At 38.3% G+C, this 20,437-nt stretch overlaps 1 protein-coding gene across 4 annotated transcripts in view; it reads right to left on the bottom strand.

The window, feature by feature from the left end:
• Positions 1-261: 261 nt before the first annotated feature.
• Positions 262-20,437, bottom strand: part of DYRK1A (dual specificity tyrosine phosphorylation regulated kinase 1A) — a 111,457-nt gene continuing 91,281 nt past the window's right edge. For all 4 annotated transcript variants that reach the window (XM_083438688.1, XM_083438689.1, XM_083438687.1 and 1 more), the window contains 10 exons: positions 18,206-18,405; positions 11,095-11,187; positions 10,505-10,693; positions 9,872-10,019; positions 8,055-8,341; positions 7,176-7,322; positions 6,780-6,920; positions 5,154-5,460; positions 4,673-4,797; positions 262-3,517 (listed from right to left, as the gene is read on the bottom strand). In XM_083438688.1, the coding sequence (XP_083294814.1) occupies positions 2,897-3,517; positions 4,673-4,797; positions 5,154-5,460; positions 6,780-6,920; positions 7,176-7,322; positions 8,055-8,341; positions 9,872-10,019; positions 10,505-10,693; positions 11,095-11,187; positions 18,206-18,405 (2,258 nt within the window). In that variant the 3' untranslated portion in view covers positions 262-2,896. The remainder of the gene's footprint in view (positions 3,518-4,672; positions 4,798-5,153; positions 5,461-6,779; positions 6,921-7,175; positions 7,323-8,054; positions 8,342-9,871; positions 10,020-10,504; positions 10,694-11,094; positions 11,188-18,205; positions 18,406-20,437) is intronic.

Below are 20,437 nucleotides of genomic sequence, written 5' to 3'. Positions count from 1 at the left end.
ACTGCCTTTCAATATGAAGGTGTGAGCATTTCATTAGTACCTTGCTATTTCAATTAAAAACTCAAAATAATGTATTCTGCCTCCAACTTTTAATTCTATAATCCTTAAAATTCTGTGTCAAATGTATCTATGATGACATGTTGATTATAATCATACCTAGCAGACCAGGCCTTAAAGTAGGTTAATTGCATAGGAAGATTTTACTATGTTTACATTTTTTTTCTTAAATTATTTTTTAAAGCACAGTAAAGAGTCTGAGGACAAATTATTCAACTGTTTATCATACATAAGACTGCATGACTATAATACAAAGGGCTTGTCTTTTCATTTAACGTTACAATATACACAGCAAGTCCGGACTAGATCTTACAATCTGAACACAGGTATTTAACCTTTTCCATGCTGTTTATGTTTACAATGCACAGAAGTCCTGTAACCAAACTGTGTAGTAAAGCACACAAAACTGGACTGTAACATAACACAGTATGCAGAAGCATTGGAGTTTATGATTTTTGATTATGTAGGTTTAAAAACAGTATTAGTTTTTGGTGCTTGCTAAGGTGTGGCAACCAGCACAGAGAAAAAAAAGTTACCCATATTTGATACCCTTATATTCCTGGACAGCAGTAAGTACTGGATTCCTTTTTGCATTGCTAAGCTCAGTGTTCCATTTCTAAGGTGACAGCCTTTCACTCACCAAACATCTTTGAACTACAAAAGTTCAAAAATACTTTAACTCACATGCTTGACATTTCAGTACAAAAGAAATATGGATCCCTTGATAAAAAAATTGATTTACAAAAATGGTTTAATTCCCAAAGCATTCTTTCACACTTGCACTGTATTCAGCCTCTCTGCTGCCATTGTGAGGACTGGTTTTTGTTTTTGTTTTTTTAGTTTTCTAGTTTTTAAAAAAACACCTTTTGTTCAGAAGACCTGACCTAGTTGGTCATGTGAAACTGACCAGTATGAAGTACATGGTTTTCTGCTGAATGACCTTTTTAAAACTAGTTTACTGGCAGAGGTAGATTACTGCTTTTGTTAACACATAAAGGGCAAACAGTGTTAAGGAAAGATAATCACTTAATTACCCCAATCCCTCAATTTTATTCACTGTGTTTTTATCCATAATTTTAATATTTTATGTGGGTCCACAAATTTAGCAACTGCCAAGCTGACTGTGTTATATTAAGGCAGCAGAACCCAAAAATTAGGCACCTGTTAAGTACAGCCTGCTAACCTCAGGTCTCACGAGCTTTTTGCTTTACTCATACTAATGTTTTGGACCTGTTCATGCAATCAAGGTCTTGCCTTCAAGTTTACATTTATGCTAATAAGGAATACAAGAATCAACTGCTGGTTTCATAGCTTCTGGATCTAGTGTCCCTTTTACTTTCAGAAGCCTGAACACACTTATAATGTAACAGATGTTGTTATAGTCTTGAATTAGATGTCAAATCTATCATGTTCAGTACACAGTTTGCTGTAAATGTATTGGCTATGAATTCAACAACAGTTCCAGTTTTGTTTAAGCAATAGTACAGCCATAATTTTCAACTGACATTTAAAAATGGTCTAGTTACACCTTGTGTCAAAGTGCAGAACTGCTACATTATTGGTTACAGACATCTATGTGCTATAAAAACAGCTTTGGTACAATAAATTATCAAAAAAGAAAATAATTTTTTGTAAAATTCACAGCATAATTGTGAGGCAAAAAAGCAGTCACATAAAATTCTGCATTTTTAAAAATGTTCAAGATGAACAGAAGACATCTTTGTGCAGAAGTAATGGTGGAGAAACCACGTGCCCAGAAAAAGCAAAACAAAACAAAAAAAGTAAAAAGCAGGGAGGGACACAGTTGTAGCTATTTCCATCAAAAGCAAACCACTACTCCTGTGACCTTCAACCAATAAGGAAGTCAACTTTATGACACACGCAAAGTGACCTTGCAATACCTTACAATAAGTGGGTCACAAAAGTCTATTTTAAAAGAAAGGCCTCTTGAATTACCCATTCTGTGTTTTCAGCATTAAGGACTGTCTGCAAAAGCATGTCCAAAAGTGATTGCATCTGAAATGGTAGGCTCCTCTAACTTAAGAGTCCAAATCCATAAGGCCAAAGGTTATCCCAAAGACCACCACTTAGACTTCCCCCTGGACTGGCCAAGACCAACCTGTTGATTGCTTCTCAGTGCACCTTAGTTACAAGACCAGCCATATTTCAATACTAGCTGATTGTGGTCTCAAAATATGAGACACACAGAATCCCATTATAATTGCTGCTTTGATTCTCAGTAGGTTCAGATAAGGAGAATCCTGATCACCGCCACTTAGCATGCTCAATGTGCCTCATGAACACCATTACAACCGTCCCTTTTTTTTTAACAGCTGAAGACTATATTTTGTAATCTGAAGGTCCCTCTTCCTCAGTACTGCCTTTTCGTGCTCATGTGTGTTTGGGAAATTAAAATTCATATGACTCTCTCCCACCCTCTCTTATTTTTTTATTTTTTATTTTAAAAAAAACACTCCCCAAAAGCCCATTTATATGATCCTGGGCAGTGCCTTTAAAAAGCTGTTTGCAACTAAGACCAACATTTGAACTTTTACTCCTGTTGAATGGGTGGGGGGAAGGAATCTATGACTTGGTTCTGGTAATTAAAATAGGGGCAGCAAGGTGAGACATCACCTCAAAGCTATCTAGGATACGTATCATGGCTCTAAAAACTTTACTGTCCCTTTGCAATCTGTTCAAGTTTAAAAAAATAATCAGCTTTGCCCTTCTGTAGCGGTTCAGTTAGTCTATCTCCTTCTGATTCAAGCAGCTTTGCACTTTTTTTGGAAAAACACCACTTCTATAAAAACACACAAGAAACAAATTTGTTTCAGTTTAGTCACGAGCTAGCCACAGGACTTTGCTGAACACAAACTCCTGTCATGGGAGACTCTTCTCTATCAATTCCCTGCCTCATTGCAAGGTGTCCTTCAGTCATGTAATGAGCAGGACCTGTATTAGCAGAAAATTGGTATGTTGGATGTCCTGCTATGCCAGTTTCTTGGCGTGGATTAGAGTAGACTGTTAAATTGACGTCCATAGCTCCATTTTGTCCAAAGTCCAATGAATTAGCAGCCACTGGGCGGTTCTGATAGGCTTGATTGCCTTGATTACCAGTTGAGGAGGAAGATGTGGAGGAAGAAGTAGTTGAGGAAGACAGGGATGTCATGGAGTGGTGAGTATGAACCACCTCCATAGAATCCTGGGTAGAGGAGCTGTTTGTTGGAGAATTGTAGACCCTTGGCCTGGTCCGGCTACCCAAGGCCTGCTGTCCATGGTGGTGGTGGTGGTGGTGATGGTGGTGATGGTGGGAGGTGTTTCCATGGTGATGGTGTAATGCATTCTGTTGCTGAGGGGTTACGTGGAAGGAGGTTTCTTGAACTGGATGGGTTTCAACAGTGACTTGTGTAGGAGCTTCAGTGCCTGTCCAACCCAGAGGAGGAGGAAACTGCTGACGAACCTGTTATTAAAAATAAATAAATTAAATCCTTCTATTTTATGTCATACCCTTCAAGCTAAATATAAAAAACTACTTTTTAAACATAACATGTTGACCCTTATTTGATATCTTGCTTGTTTTTTTCAAAGAAAAAATATAAAAGCAAACTTTAGTATGAACATTCAAAAGTGAAACACTGTCGCAATCATAACAGGAGGGAAACAATGTCAGCTGGCATTAATAATAAAACTATTTTTACTATCACAGAGTAAAAAATTAGAAGTGATCCACTTTGTTGCACTGATCACTAGTTTCCTTGTTCTGCAGTACACTCAAGTTCTAGTTCAGACTAGCAGATCTGCATTTTAAAATGCATACAATGAACATTCACATATTCCTAGGTGTCACAGGGTGGCTTAAATGGTAGTAGTTTAACAAGTTATTGACCTAGAAGGAATTATTATTTATCCTGGCAATAATTTAGGTGTCAAAGTACATAGATAATGAAACAAGCTGCAGATGTGAACAAGGTCATTGCTGTATATTAAGCAAATACTAATCTAAGACCTTGATAACTGACTTGACATTTGCAAAGCCTCATGTGGAAGTTTACTGTGCAATAATCTGGATAGCTCACTTCAGGAATAATGTTGCCAAATTAAGGATTAGAAAAGAGATGCAATTTATTAGTATGATAACATATAAATTGAACTGGATTTGAATGTAAGAGGCCCTCATTTAAATCTCCATACTGCCACTAGCTCACAGAGAGAGGAATTCAATGTGCGCTAAGGCAATCATTCTGTCAGGGCAAACATTTTAACTTGCCAGACAGAACAAGCACTGTTCTGGGAGTTCCTTCTAACCCCCCCCCCCCCCCCGCGCACCTGCCAGAAACAATTTCAGAGGGTATGGGTCCTTGCATGGGGCTTCTGCTGATGGGATTCATTAGCTGAATTACACTCAAAGTGGCAAGGGTATGTCACCATTTTTCAGAGCCTAACCTACCAGAAGATGCAAAGGAATTCAGAACAAGAAAAGAGGTAGGAGAGAACAGGCCAGCCTGAGGTATAGCCCAACAAACTGTTATGTGCCTGAAATGACCATTTGGTCAGTTCAATTCTTTGAAATCAGAAGAGTCTGAAAGAAAGAGAGACTTCCTTTCAAGAGTCTTACCTGTGGACTATGTGTTTCACAATCCATAGCTTGTACAGCAGCAGTGAAGTGTCCACCACTATGTCGATGCTGATGTGTAGGATCTGACCGTGCCCTTCCACTGTTGCTTGTCCCAGAAGAGCCACCTTTTAAATTTAAGCAGAACCAATGTATGGAAAAGGCTATTAACATGATAATCAAGACGTCCATAATGAGTCAAGAAAGCAAGGCTCCATCTAAAAATGAGTTTCTGATATACAGTCCGCTAAGAGTTTGCTGTTGCCATTCAAAGGAAACTAAAGCAATGTCTAAAATCTTTTGGGAGGTTTAAGATTAGAGAAAATAATGTCATTTTATTCAGACAGCAAATATTCTGACAAAAGCTTAGGGTGGTATCTAACTAAGTTACTTAAGTCAATTTATTTCAGTGGGTCTATAGTGATCATGATTAACATTGGATATTTTTAGCTTTCCCCCCCTAAATGTGATAATCAGAATGTACCTGAGCTTGAAGATGTGCTAGAAGTGGTTCCTGAAGACTGTGACTGCTCCATAGCTGGACTTGTTGACACACTGTTGCTTGTGTTTGTACCTTCATCTGCTGTTTTCTTAAAGAAACTGTGCTGCAGGGCATAATAAGGTTGAATTCGAGTTTTCGGATCATAGTCAAGCATCCTTAAGATGAGGTCTTTGAACTTCAAGTAGTCAGCCACAGTATGACCCGATTCCCCAGCACGACGTCCCCCTGGGCCTCCTGTTTCAACTCCAAGTATATTGTGAAGTTTACGGGTTCCAGGTGGTTTATACTCCTGTTAAGAAATTAGAAATTCCTCAAGCTATCAGTTCTCAAAATATTGTTGACAATATTCTAATATTAAGTACTTTAATTTTACTTTCATTGAACTTAAAAGTCTCTTTGTAAAATGAATATAAGCACCACATATTTTATGATATAATAGTGTGATTTACACAGAATGCTATACAGTGGTACCTCGCAAGACGAATGCCTCGGAAGACGAAAAACTCGCAAGACGAAAGAGTTTTCGTTTTCTGAGTTGCTTCGCAATACACATTGGTGCTTCGCAAGACGAAAAAAATCACAAGACGAAAAAACTCACAGAACGAATTAATTTCGTCTTGCGAGGCACCACTGTACCATCGTTTGTTTAGCTGGTGTGATTTGTTTGAACTTCTGAACCCAACCCTGGTTTGTCTTCTGGCCACCAGCCACAATGTAAAGTCATGGTTTGTTGTTAGCTTACAAACAACTGTTTGTTTTAACTATGATTGTGTGTTACTTCTAAACCCTACTATATTGCTTAACCACTGGTTATTTAGCCACCTCACCCCAGATGTTTGGCAGGCTCCAAAGGCATGAGGCAAAACCAGCTGGAAAGTACACTAAGCTGCTGACTTGTTTCCTTACTAATGAGATGACTTGTGGTTTGTTGAACAAAGATAACTGAAAGAAACTATGGCTGAGAATTGGTAGCAGACCAATATCAAAAGCCAAATTTGCTGGATCAGGATGGAGGACATTCTTCTGATAGGGATAGTTTCCCACTGGTGTTTACAAGCATGGTCCTGAATAGTCGTCTGCTTCTCCAGCAGACATCCCACTCAACACCAATGACCCTGCTTACAGTTGGTGGTAGTTGGGTCAGACTTGCTCTCTCCAGGTTTCTTGTCCTGGCATTTTTATTCTATAAAGTTGAGCCTCAAATTTGAGTGTGTGGCCCTATAGCATGTTTGTGTTTCTTTCCCTTCCATTCAGCTTTTTTTATTCCTGAATGGTGTGAGTTTTGGGGAAGTTTTTCTCCTGAGTGTTGTGAGATTTCCTCCATTTTTTTCCCTTTGGCGTTTCCCTCACAATCTTAGCCAGTTGGTCTAGTGGGTGAAATAGACCCTACCCCTGGGGAGATGGAGGTAGTAGGCTGTTTAGGACCTGCCTGCCATCTCCAGAAGAAGGCATCGCCCCATCAGAGGAATGTCCACCATCTTTGTCAATGAACAGAAATATATGGTAAGACAAATTTCCATTGTCTTCTTCCTTAGAAATAGTTATCTTTAAATCAATGGGAGCTATAAACAAATTAGTATAAGACTGAGATTCAAATTAGCAACTTACCCTTTTTCCATCTTTGGTCTTCTTTAAGTTCCAAGTTCCATCTGGCAACTTCTCAAAGAACTTTCTTGCTTTTGGTGCTTGGTCAAGAATGTGAGCGGGTGCAATACCTAAAACTTCCACTATTTTATTCATCTGATCCACCTGTTTAGGAAGCAGAAGAAACCAGTTAGGAAAGAGGGGAAATCTATGATGGTAAAATACTAAGCAACACCACGTAACATCAGTGCATGTGGAGGTTAGCTCAAACCCTGCATTCTAGACTGCATTCCAAGACACCAAATAAGGATTAATTCACACAATCATTTATACTGTCTGTTCCAGATAACATTAAGCCTTTGCTTTACACAACATTAAAAAGTTCCATAAGATTATCCCCACCTTTTTGGAATTACATACCTCATTTGCACCACTGAAGAGGGGTTCTCCAGTGTGCATTTCTACTAAGATACAACCAAGGGACCACATGTCAATTGCAAGATCATAAGGCATTCCCAATAGCACCTCTGGTGATCGATAAAAGCGACTCTGGATATACTGGTATATCTGTATTGTAAAAACAATGTTATTAGATAAGCTTAAGTCTATTCTTAGTTTAGGTATTAAATCATTTACAGCGAAGCATTGTTATCTGAAGTACAAGATACGGGGGAAACAATAAAAACTATTTGCAAGAAAGCTTGGCAGTTATTTAAAAACTACAGAGAAATCTCAAGGTGACCAATGTGATAGGTATTAAGAGTAAACATTACAAAATATTTTGTTTTAGTAAACACTGTAAGATCATTTTGCTATTACACTTGAAAACTGAAAATCCTATTTTAGGTTAAAATTACAACTTTAGAAAAGGTAGTTCTGATCAACTTTTCAAAAACCAAATACTTCATATACTAAACTGCTGCAGCTTCCCTTTCTTCCCTGCAAAAAATGGAAACACTTTGACATGTGTACCAGACATTCAAGATTTATTGAATGCCATGTTAACACATCAACTAATCTTTTTAGAAAAGCAAAGTATTTACATACTGGTCATGATAAAAGCAGTGAATCATTTTAAATTCTTAGGATTTGCTTGGGGGGATGCAGAAGAACTGGCACTCCTTTTTTATTTGCTGAAGAACTTATTTAAATCCTTTCCCCATACAAATTATGGATCTAAAATCTGTTTTGTTTATACAGATTTTTATAAACCAAACAGATTTATTGAAATATCCTGAAATTTATACTGCTTTTCAAGCTGCCCTGCATCAACTGTTAACACACTTTATAAATACTCACCCTCTGCCCAAGTTGGCAAGAACTGCCAAAATCAACTATCTTGATAGCGCTTCGTTTGGGGTTACAGAGCAAGATATTCTCGGGTTTTAGGTCACAGTGAATGATGCTAAGTTCAGGAGTTGCAAGAAAAAGCAGTGCAGTGCACATCTGTTGTGCAAACTTTCGTGTCAAGTTCAGTGAAACCCCTCTGAAGTTCGTATTCCGCAACAGGTCATAAAGATTGTAGGAGAGCATTTCAAAAACTAGACAAAGATGGTTTCGGAACATAAAATGACGCTTCAAATGCACTAAAAGAAGAAAACCATGTAATTACAAATGTATTCTTATAAGTGAAAATCATAAATACAAAACTGTCAGTTGCTAAGGTAATTTATTTCCATAATTTTTCATGCTTTAAAGCTTTATTTGAGTATCCTACATCATGTATGTCAAGATAGATACATATTATTCAATGATCCACATGATAACAGTATTAGTGACAAGTCAACAGAGCACAAAATTTCCTAAAGTGTCCACAAACGTCTGCCCCAACCTGTTTTACGTTTCCCTATTATGGAAGATTTACCAATTTGGCCAAAGGATCATGCTTCACACTTGCTGATAAATTAAACTACCTGCATCAATGTGATCTAAGGAAAGTGTTAGAAACCCACTTTTCACAAGAAGGTATAAGCAGATATGATTTGTTGTAAGTAAAGACAGGAGGTGATTATTTGGGGAGGGTGGGATCAGTAACTGACATGTTCAACAAATACACTGGAAAGAGGGTGGTTTGTTGTTGTTTTTTTAAAAAAGAATAAACCGACTAGAAGTTCCCCAGACCATTAGTTCTACCCTAAAAAATAAAATGAAATTCTTTGCAAAAAACAAAACAAAACAAAACCCAATCCAAGGAGGTGGATTGACCCAACAGCTCACTCATAAATATTATGTTTACTGAGCCACCATTAGCAACTGGTGTACAGAACTGAGGTGGTCATTTAGGACGTAAGTTGCTGAGAAAGCTCTATGCAAAAGGTGATTTGAAATTGTTTCTAGATACACAAGCAACATTGTCCCTTTTGGATTTGACTAGTGAGGAGTTTTAACTGCCAGCCAGCTGGGTTAACAAAGTAGCAATGTAAATGTGTCTGAATTTGGGCAAAGTCAAGCTTTGGCTACTAATATCAAGCTGCTGCCAAAATATAATTACTATTAGAGCAACCTAAAATGAGCAATCAACACATATGGACAGTTGTTTAAATAGCTACAGATTATATAGCTGTCAAAAGTTCCACACTTGGAGCAATAATGAGGAACTATTTGGCAACAACTTTGGATACCCTTTGCAATCTGTTTGCAATTAATTGAGGTGATGCTCTGAACAAGACAACTGCAGTCTTCTGAAATGTGCATCTTTGAATGGATTTCTCTTACTATAGGTAATTAGAACTATTCAGAACTTATAGATCAACCATCCTAAGGCCCTCCACATGTTTTGGATTGTGTTGATGGGGATAGGTGTCAGTAGTCCAAAACATCTGGAGGGTACCACAACAGGGAAGGATGTTATAGACTGGCCTTCCAAGTGAGGAAACCACACATCTGGACAATGATAAAGAGGGAAGGAAGCAAGAGACCAATAAATTACAATAAAGATTAAGTAAGAGATCTTCATATAGTTTGTTTCCCAAACATTAGGTACAAAGTGCATATTGGCAAAGATGAACTGATTTCTTCCTATTGAAAAATTTGACTGAACTACTTAAAAAAGAAAAAGAAAATGCAATGCTTCATCATTGTGATAAAGATGCAGATATAAAGTTCTCAAATAATACCTATATAATATTTCATTTCCGTGTCATGTTTGTTCATAAGCTCAAGAAGTCGCACTTCAATCTGGGCTTGATTTAGGAAAGCCTTTTTGTTCTTTATAATTTTAATAGCCACAAACTCTTGTTCCACACGGTCATATGCCTTTACAACCTGTAAAATAAAAATACGTATCATCTCACATATATATATATTAAGATCTCTAACACAAAAATCATTTTCTATATAAAATATTTCTTCAAAGCAATAGAATCTCTCAAAGATGCAGTTTGAACAAAGAACCAATGATCCCTCATAGCTTTACTTTGGACAGGGCCTATCAAATGCTGAGTCAAGCTGATAAAACTAATAATGGGTAGGATTCACCTAATGACCCCCATCGGTGTAAGCCGTGTGCAAGGACTTCTGCTTGCACAACAGAGCTTTCCCCCGTCATGCAGGGAAAGGAGAGATGAAATCATTACATCTGGGAAGCATAAATGCTTGTGCAGACAGAGAATTCATCAAAGTGCAGTGCTGAATCCCACCCATATTTTTCCCATTGGTAGCCTGGATTATATATAAATGGTGAAGCAGCTTGTACACACAGTGGCTACAACTTGCCATATCCGAATAATGAGGTTGCTTAGGTTGCTTACCTGTCCAAATGAACCTTTGCCTATTAAAGAGTCAATTTCATAGCGATCCATCCACTTTTCCCCATTTTTCACAATGTAGTCATAGTTATCATCATCATATCCATCGTTGTAAACCTTTCGCTCCTTTTTGTGACTCGAATCATCACCTTGGCCCTGTTGGTGTCGCCGTTTCTTTTTTGCATAGTAAACCTGAAGTTACAAAACATAATTACAGGAACCAATCACCAGACAATGTTTTGTTGTTTTAAAACACTACTGTGTTTTCCAAAAAAACCCCACCTCAATTCAGGGAAATTGTATTAATGAAGTACAACTTATGCCTTCTAGTGGCCCCATGCCAATCACTCTGAAAGCAAAACAAGGCCACCAAAATGACTACTGGAAAAAAAAGATTACCTTTTGCTGGTAATCTTTAATGCCAACAGGAACCCACCACCTTATTAGAGTAAGACTATACCACTCAATTAGCATCTTAGTATCAGGAAATGCATCATGTACAGAAAACACAAAACCTGTTAAGATACTACTTATAATAAACAAAACCATTTGTGTGCAAATAAAAGGCAGCTGGGTGAATTATGAAAATTTACCTCATTAATATGTTTGTAAGTTTTGATCAAATCCACAGATAGTTTTCTCAGAGGAGCAGTTGCTGGATCACGGAAGGTTTGGGGCATCCGCCTCTGTAAAATGGCAATATCAAATATTACCTTAAACAAATTGGAATAGACTAACACAGTATATAAAATGAATGAATGGATTACCTTATACTATCCTCCTCAAAAGAAGAGTACAGTGGTACCTCGGGTTACAAACGCTTCTGGTTACAAACTCCGCTAACCTGGAAGTAGTACCTCGGGTTAAGAACTTTGCCCCAGGATGAGAACGGAAATCGCGCAGTGGCAGGAGGCCCCAATAGCGAAAGCTCACCTCAGGTTAAGAACAGTTTCGGGTTAAGAACAGACCTCCGGAAAGAATTAAGTTTGTAACCCGAGGTACGACTGTAGCTTTAAAAAAAATCCAAAATCTGTACACTATTACAGTGTAAATACTAGTATCACATTTCCTTCAAAGATGAAATCACCACAATTAGATAGCTGGATCACTCCCAATAGGATTTGAAGGGGTTTTAAAGGCTATATTAATAGTGGCTGCAATCACACATCACACTACTAAACCACGTTTCAGTACAAGGTATAGCCACAGCGGTCCTTTGGTTTGACATTCTCCCATCAGCCGCATGACTGGGAGGAGGAGTTCGGGAGCTCTGGCTTTTACTTTCTGAGAACTGTGGTTTGTTGTGTTGTCTGGTTTTGTAAGCTGTGGGCAACACGATCAATCCAACTTCAAATTGTGGTTTTTGAAATTGTCATGTTGAAACTGTTTCAAAAAGGAGAGAGGGGCATGCAAAGGTTTGGAAAAGGCTAAACCTTGGTCAGTATGTTTTGTTTTTCACATGTTATTTAAATTAGAAGACAGGGTTTGTTCTTTATTAAAGGCTGTGTAGCGCACCCAACTAAGATGTCCTGAAAATATTAGCCAGTTTACCCATTCAGGAGATCCAAAGGTAAACCATTTCCTGGGTTGCACCACTTCAGATGGGAGAAAGCATTCTGAATACTCCGACCACCCAACAATTTAAACAAACATCTTAAAAATCTGACATTAAGACATTAAGATAGTGGTTTTCAACCAGTGTGCCATGGCCCCCTGGGGTGCCTTGAATGATGGTCAGGGGTGCCACAGGCATCACTGGCCCCTGTCCCTCTTTCTGTCCTCCCTTTTCTAATGCCTTCTCACGTCTCTGCCTCCCAAAGGCTTGCACAGCTGTTTGTTGCAGCAGCCTTGTCTACAGCTCCTTAGGCAAATGCTGCCTCTGGGGCTGCCTAGGGGGTGTAGGTTGCCAGGAGCTGCCTCAGAGTAAGCAAGCAAGTAGGTGGTGTAACCCAGCCAGTATGCCAGCCCTTGCTGTTGGTAATGGGCAGACAAGTGGGAGGCCGGGCAGGCACTACACTGGCCTTTTCCTATGCTTGCTGTGTGTGAGGCCTGCCCAGGAGCCGAGAAGCCTTTTCGCCATGCTGGCCCGGCAACGCCCACTGCTGCCACTGCTACCTCCCAAGGAAAGGTACTGGCCTCACATTTACCTTTGGCCAGTCTCCGTTGGGCCACTAAGGCTGGGGGCATCCTCTTCCGAGGCCCCTGGAGGGCAGTATGACAAAGCACCTCTCTTTGGGCAGGGGGCACAGCTCAGAGACTAGGGGTAACAGCAGTGACTGCCCAGTCCCAAGGAGAGGAGAGGAGGCTGAGGGAACCCTCCACAAGGGAGGGTGTTCGAAAAAGTGTGAGAGGCTGCCAGCTCTGCAAGCTAGCGGTAGTAACTCTTTCTTTACTAGACAGACTGACAGACTTCAACATGAGGTTGATCCGGTTTTTTCCTCTCTAATGATGATTGGCTACTCAGGTTATCAAGAACTACATTGTATCACTTCCCAAGCTTCTATTTTAGTTATGCCTATCTAACTTCACTGAGGACCTGGCTTGGATGTTAATAACTACCGACTACACTATTACCTTACCCAAAAAAGGTAGAAATATTGCTTGGGTCCTCTTACTGACTTTTCACTGGATTTTCTAGTCTGAGTTTAACAACTGAATTTAACTATTTTACTTGAAACTTAAAGAGACTTTGTGGAGTCATATTACAGAGCATATATATTTCTGTATTCTGGTATTTTGAAAAAATCAAAGTATGTTTAGGCGGCTTGGGTTTGTTTTTTTCCTTTGAAGGTTTGTGAACATGGATTGACCAGGTATCTGAAGGAGTGTTGAGCCATTCCAAAAAGATGTACATGGATACCCATCACAAACAGAATACAAAATAGCAGTTGTCATCTGCTCTGGCTATTGCTCATGTTATCACTCGTCCCAAATATATCAGACATATGCACCTGTCCGCATACCTTGCATAAATGCAAGATTTTTCAATATACTGAATTCAAAATGCTTTGGAATTTCAGAGGTTCATTTTTTTCTAGCTCACATTTTAAGAGTTCTATATTTATAGATGCCGATATAAACTGACATGAGATAGGCAGAAAGACAGATAGATAAATGGAAAAAAACTGGTTGCTGTCCACCTTTTTCTGTATCCCAGCCACTTATTGAGCTGCTGTGATGCTATGGGATATTCACAAGTGTTAAAGCTACTTAGGATAAAAGAAGTGGAAATAAAGTTTTGGACATAGAACACAGGCAAACAGGAAAGTGAATACCTTCTGGCGGGAAAGTGAAAACTTAATTTGATTGAGTAAAATTAGAGGCAAATGGCTGTGGCAGAAACAAGGGATATTGGGTGGAGAGATTTTGTTATTTTAAGTGAATCTTCCCAAGTTTTTAAATCCCCTATAACAGCAAAATAAATATAATTGCTAGCAGTAGCTGTGAACCTGATCTATGTGTTACAATTCTCTCTGGCCAGCAGATGGAGCCTAAAGTCTGTAAAACAAGTTGTCAAATGGTTTTAACATATTCCTTGTGAGTGATAACAGTTTTCCAACAAGAAATGAAAAAGGGAGAAATTTTCATAGTCTAGCTCACTAAGACACCTTAAAACCAAATGACTCCTAAGAATCATCCTACAAGCTTTTCAGTTGTAATCATATTGGCAGCATCCACATAGGACTGGAATATAAGAGGAGTGCAACTCCTTTAAAAACAAAAGGCAACAATGCTGACAGAACTGTGACTGATGGTCTAGTGGATGTTGGACAACTAGATAATACAAAGATTGAAAGGATTATTGAAAGAAGATGGGGAGACCGAAGAGTTCAATGCATTCATTGTGTATTATTTTTAACAGCAAAAAATACTGGTCAGAAGATATCCATGCTTGAAGTGATGTGTTTTTGGTTTTTTTAGCACTGTAGAAGACAAATCAAAGTGATGAAAGGTGAAGTTCCAGAGAAAATGAACTGAACATTAACAGGCCAGCAGATCCAGATGGTATATTGATTTCCTTACACAAATCTGCAATTTGTCACTAGAATTGGCTTCTGTACTGGAAGTTTGACTACCCATTAATGTAACAACAGTGTTGTTGTTGTTTTTAAGGGAGGGGTACTGGAGGGGAGCCAGGAAGTTGCAGGCCACTTAGTCTGTATTAGTTGGGAATATTAGGCACTATAGTCTCATACCTGGTACTGCTCAGGAACTCTAATAAGACAAAAAAATCAGTGCAGTTTTGAAAGGTTCAGTCCAATATATTGATTCAAAATGGTGTTTAATTGTATCCAAACACAATTAAGAACCTGGTCCTTGATCTCAGGAACCATCATGCAAAAGATGGTTGTGGTATCTTAAGAGGTGTCAAAATGCACAGCAAACAGGCCCACTTTCCAAAATGTATAATGAATACAGAAGAACTAGCCACACTGAAGAAGAATTACGACTTTTTCTGTGAAGGGAAGTTGTGCATCACCAAACGTTTCACATTATTTAAGAGAACTAATGTGTGGATGTAGCTGACATTCTACATATGGATTTCAAAAAAGTTTTTGACAAAGTTCACAACCAACATCTCCTGCACAATCTTAGCAATTAGTGACGGTTATAAAACAGGAGCAGAACATAGAAGTAAACATAGTTTTTACAATAGGAAGGTAAGCAATAGGGATAGGTTCTATTTAATTTATTCAAAAATGACATGAAATTGGGGTAAGAAGTTGGCTAAACTTTTGATGACTTCAAATTACAGGTGGTGACCATTTTAAGTGCATCCAATTGATGTGTGATTGCCAGCATACAGGTCCTTATTGACTCAGAAGGGGGTGGGGCTCCACCAACGTGGGGGAGAGGGAGGGAACAGAAGCCCTGTGTGAAATGGTCATCACCTGTATTCAGAATAGCAGAAGCTCAAGAAGACAGTGAAGAGCAAACCAAAATAACTTTTCTAAATAGCAAATTAGGTTTGGTGCAAGGATGCACTTGGGAACAAAACATCCTAAAATCACATATGCAATGATGGGGGCCTGAAATGGTAGTGAATACCTAGGAAAGAGATCTTACAGACACTGCAGGCAGCTCAAGGAAAATGTCACCTCAGTGAGAAGCAACAATATAAAAGGCAAACTTACTGCTGGGAGTTATTAGGGAAGAGACTAAAGTAAAAAGAAAACTAAAATAATGCCCTTGTGGAAATATACAGTCTGGCCTCACCTGAAATACTATGTAATTTGGACAATCCCATCACAAAGAGATAATCGTTGAGTTGGATTTGGTGCAGAAAAGGTCAACAAAATTATTAAAGGGTAGAAGGATAAAGAAAAGTGTTTGGAGTAATTTAACTTAGAAAAAAGACAATTGAGGAAGGGCATGATGTAGAACAAGATGGAAATTCTTCTCCCTTTCTAATACAACTAAAATTCTGGGACACCAACAAAACTGATCAGCAATTTTTACGGCTGCAGCAGTATGAAGCAATTGCCATGTGCCAAGAAAGCTTTAAAATGAGACTGAACAGATCCACAGAGAACATGTTTGTCAATGGGTTAGACATGACAGCCAAAAGAAACCTCCAGTTTTAGAGATTGTGTTCCTGAGACAACCTGTCAGGGGTGGAAGGAAACAGTTGAAGGTTAATGCCTTCCTGTGTGCTTGCAGCCACAGGAAGTGTCTAGATGGACACTTGGTCTGAATTAGGAGGACTTTCAGTGGGGTTTTAGGTAAACTGTATGCTATGGATAAGATTAATTTAAATCCCAAGGCAAGGAATTTAGAATTTTATAATGAAGATTTAAAACAGGAGACAAGTGACTAAAAGAATATAAAGAAAAGCCCCACTAAATCAGATTGAGATTTTAGCTAGTCTACAATCTCATTCCAACAGAGGCCAGCCAAATGTTCTAGGAAAACTATGAACAGGATGTGAAGGCCTCAAGAATGAAGACTATAGAAATGATAATAGATAGAAATACTGGGTGAGATCTAACATTGTATGAATAGATGTCTAGTAGCACAATGGGTTTTCTTGGTCTCCCCTTCTATTTCCACCCCTCCCCACACACCTCAAATATTCTCCAGAGGGTTGGGAAAACCCGCATAGCAGATCTAGGGATGGGTGGACTGGAGGAAAGAAAGTACAAATTCTGTTTCACTATTGAAGTTCCTCTTGCACAAGTGGGAAGACATAACTGCATCTCATCCACTGAGACTATACTTTGGAAATCTTATGCAGCAATGATGTCTAACAAATTATTACCATTTGAAGAGAATTTGTTTCTGAAGTAGTATCTTCAGAACTATGTATTTTAGGCTTGATTTTAAACAGTTAAACAATAAAATGTCAACTAGCATGGAATTAGGATGCATCCTAAATGCACTCTTACCAGTAGAGGCCAGTGGTAGGCTGAAAGACTGAACAATTTACTAGTTGGTGGACTTTGTTCCTGGTTCCTTTGCTTGAATACACCAATTATCAAATATTTTAAACTGCTTAATTCCATACTGTAAATGGGTTGAAAGTATCTTCTACTTTCAAGTATCATCTAGGTGATGAAGAAAGTGTAATTTGCAGTTGTAGATAGGCTAGTTTAACAAACACTTGGCTTTGGGTACCCAAATGAAGCCTGAAGATGTAAGAACACCTTGTGGAATGGAGAGATGGAACCACAAAGGAATAGGCAAGGTAAATTTTGGGGTAGACTTTTCTTGAGTTGATGAAGTAGCTCCTCAGGAATAATATCATGACATATTTTAGGGACTACACTACACTTTTAAAGAACACCATGCTACTACTATAATCACAGCGGATTACTGATTGTGGGGAAAAGAATCTGGTATTAGTTACATAGAAAATCAGTGAATGCAAAGTCAGGACTGGAGTTTCCATCCCATGTAAAAAAAATTAAATCTAATTATTGTAATTCCTGAATACAGAATGCAATATATATATTCAGTGCTTTTTTTCTTAAAAAAATATGTTTGGGGGTACTCTAATTTTCCTACTCCATTGAAATACTGCCCCTCAATGAGGCCAAACTTAGATTCACAAAATGTTTAGGGGTATGCATACCCCTGCTTCCCCCCAGAAAAAAGCACCACATATATTGCTTACTATTAGCATCTTTCTCCCCCTCGATCCATCCCTATCTATATTACGGGTCTATCTATATAAGTTATAGATTATTATAATTATCTCTCTATTGCACATACATGTGGCTTGTCTAAGGCCACTCAGGTTTAGTACAAATGTAGTATTTGCTACATGACCATGGTTAAGAAATCAAGAGAGAGATGGAATCTTCCTTCCCCGCTCGCATACCTCCACCCTCCAAACCCCACAATCCTTCCTGGAGTATGACTTGCTACAACCTGTCTAAGCCATGAGTTATTGTCAGCATCACGTTACATGATTAAAGCTAACCCAGCTCCTTGCCTTAAACAAGAACTAAACAAAGTTCCAAGGACAATTAACAGAAATAGTTAAGCTATCAGCAACGTTACGCATACTTTTAGTGAGTTAATGGCTGAGGTGAGATATGAAAAAAGGGATTTCCCCGCTCATATTTTTATACTAGAATCATGTGTTACCATCAAATGCCAGGTGGGAGTGACGTGAACTATTAGCGGGAGGGTCTGGAACTCCAGACTGATGTGCATGAGCACTATCTCAGCTTAAATATTTATTTCCTAAATGTTGCATACCTGGTTGGTGAGAGGCTGTTGAATCTGGTCAGCATATGATAAGGCAGAAACTTGTTGGTCATTTAAGTTTTGCTGCCGACGATCGCTGTACTGCTGATGCGAATGGGACATCTGTCCAGCCATCTGAAGGCCAGCAGCATGGAATGAAAATGACGGTGCAAGCCGAACAGATGAAGGTTTGCATGCTGAAGTCTCTCCTCCTAGAAAGGACAGCACAAGAATTTAGTATAGCTTTCTTAATTCCATTGACCTTTACCTTCATGTCAAACATACAAAAATGGGGAGGACTTTTTCAGTATGCATCAGTTTTCATTTAGGGTTTTTTTAAATACACACACACACACACACACACACACTCCTGGATGTGGGTAAGTCAAAAAGTTTCTCATTTCTAAAAACTGTTGATGAACCTTGTTGAGGAAATTGCCTATGTCTGTATAATATTTATTTTCTTGTTTGTGGGCATGTGTGTGCATTGACTGATTTTATTATATGGATACAGATATATAATTTACAGATACACCTTTCTGCTTACTAGATTTTACATCAACATTTCCTTTCTTCAGCCTCTTCAATAACCGATATGGCCAGTCCAACCAGTGGTGCAGAGTCTACATGTGGGGAGTTTCCATGGGGCTCAATAGGGGCCCATTTTCCCTTCCTACCTTGGTCATGTTCAAAAGCTTGTGGGCCATAACAAGGAAAGGAAGACTTGGGGTATCTTGCACCTCCACCCTGGCTCCTGTAGTTACCAGTAGTTACCAGCCCTTGTTGCCTGAAAGTTAGTGTACTTTGCCAGTGTCCTTTTATATATAAAAACTCTGAAATAAAAACTGTTTGTTATATGTGGTTGACTTCTAATAAGCATTCCAATGTGGTGAGCAGAGAATGCACTATCATATATGCAATTTCCTAAAATAAAATAAATGTTAGTTTAACAGTGCAATACTAACTACAACCACTTCAAGGATGAGACTTTCTCCCTGACTGTGTTCAGAGAATATTTAGCTGTAAAAATTCATTAAACAATGAATATGTATGTTTGTTTAAGAATTGTGTGAAGTATAAAAGGGAAACTTAATTTAAATTATTTATTAAATATTCTTTCCCACAAAACAAGCAGGGGATAAGGCAGACACCTTCAATGAACACTTAAAAATATATATTTATTTTATGATAATATTTTATGGCTTTGCTTCTGGTTGTTTATATATAGCATAGTTATAGGCTATTTTTAACTGCTTTTAACAGTTTTTAACTGTTTTTTAGTAACTGCTTTATGGAGTTTTGTTATCAGTTTTGACAATACAAAAATTATATAAAGCGTCGTGAATTTTCAATGCCCTACTATGATGTGTACCAAAAAGACACTAAGATTACCGTATTTTTCGCTCTATAAGACGCACCAGACCATAAGACGCACCTAGTTTTTGGAGGAGGAAAACAAGAAAAAAAATATTCTGAATCTCAGAAGCCAGAACAACAAGAGGGATCACTGCACAGCGAAAGCAGCAATCCCTCTTGCTGTTCTGGCTTCTAGGATAGCTGCGCAGCCTGCATTCACTCCATAAGATGCACAAACATTTCCCCTTACTTTTTAGGAGGGAAAAAGTGAGTCTTATAGAGCAAAAAATATGGTAAATCTTTCTCACCTCGGAGTAAGTCCCCTGAACTAAATGATATATATTTGTGAGTAGACATACATAGGATTGCACCTTAATTGTTAATATAACTTTGAAACTCTTAGACAATAAAGGTTATTTGTAATGGTTCTACTTCTGTTTTATTTAGAAAGATGATATCATAGTGTAGATGAGGTCTAAACACTTCTAGAACGAGTCTATTCAGATACTAATGTCCATTCCCAGACCAGTGAGATATTGCTATCTGACTGTAGCTCACTTGACACTAAGTATATACATATGAAAAATATCCTTGCTACAATTTTTCAACAACAACATTATACTGCCACTATGGGAATGAAGATGCAAGATACCAGTACTGTAATCTCATGACCACCATTAAAACTGGAGATGTTTCTACATATGTAAAACTATATAATACAGAATGTTTCTATCTATCTATTGTTGCATGAAAACGCTTTTGGTATCTGATGTAATTCCTAAACCAATTTCTGTTTTTAGATAATAAATGTCCATATTGCAGCAGGCACCATCTTTTTGCAAGGAAGTTTTGTTTGTTTGTTTGTTTGTTTGTTTGTTTGTTTGCTTG

The sequence above is a fragment of the Podarcis tiliguerta genome (assembly GCF_965153285.1).
Source record: "Podarcis tiliguerta genome assembly, chromosome: 4".
NCBI lineage: Eukaryota > Metazoa > Chordata > Lepidosauria > Squamata > Lacertidae > Podarcis > Podarcis tiliguerta.
Note: the sequence above shows the minus strand (reverse complement) of the source record. Positions and strands in the feature narration are given on the sequence as shown.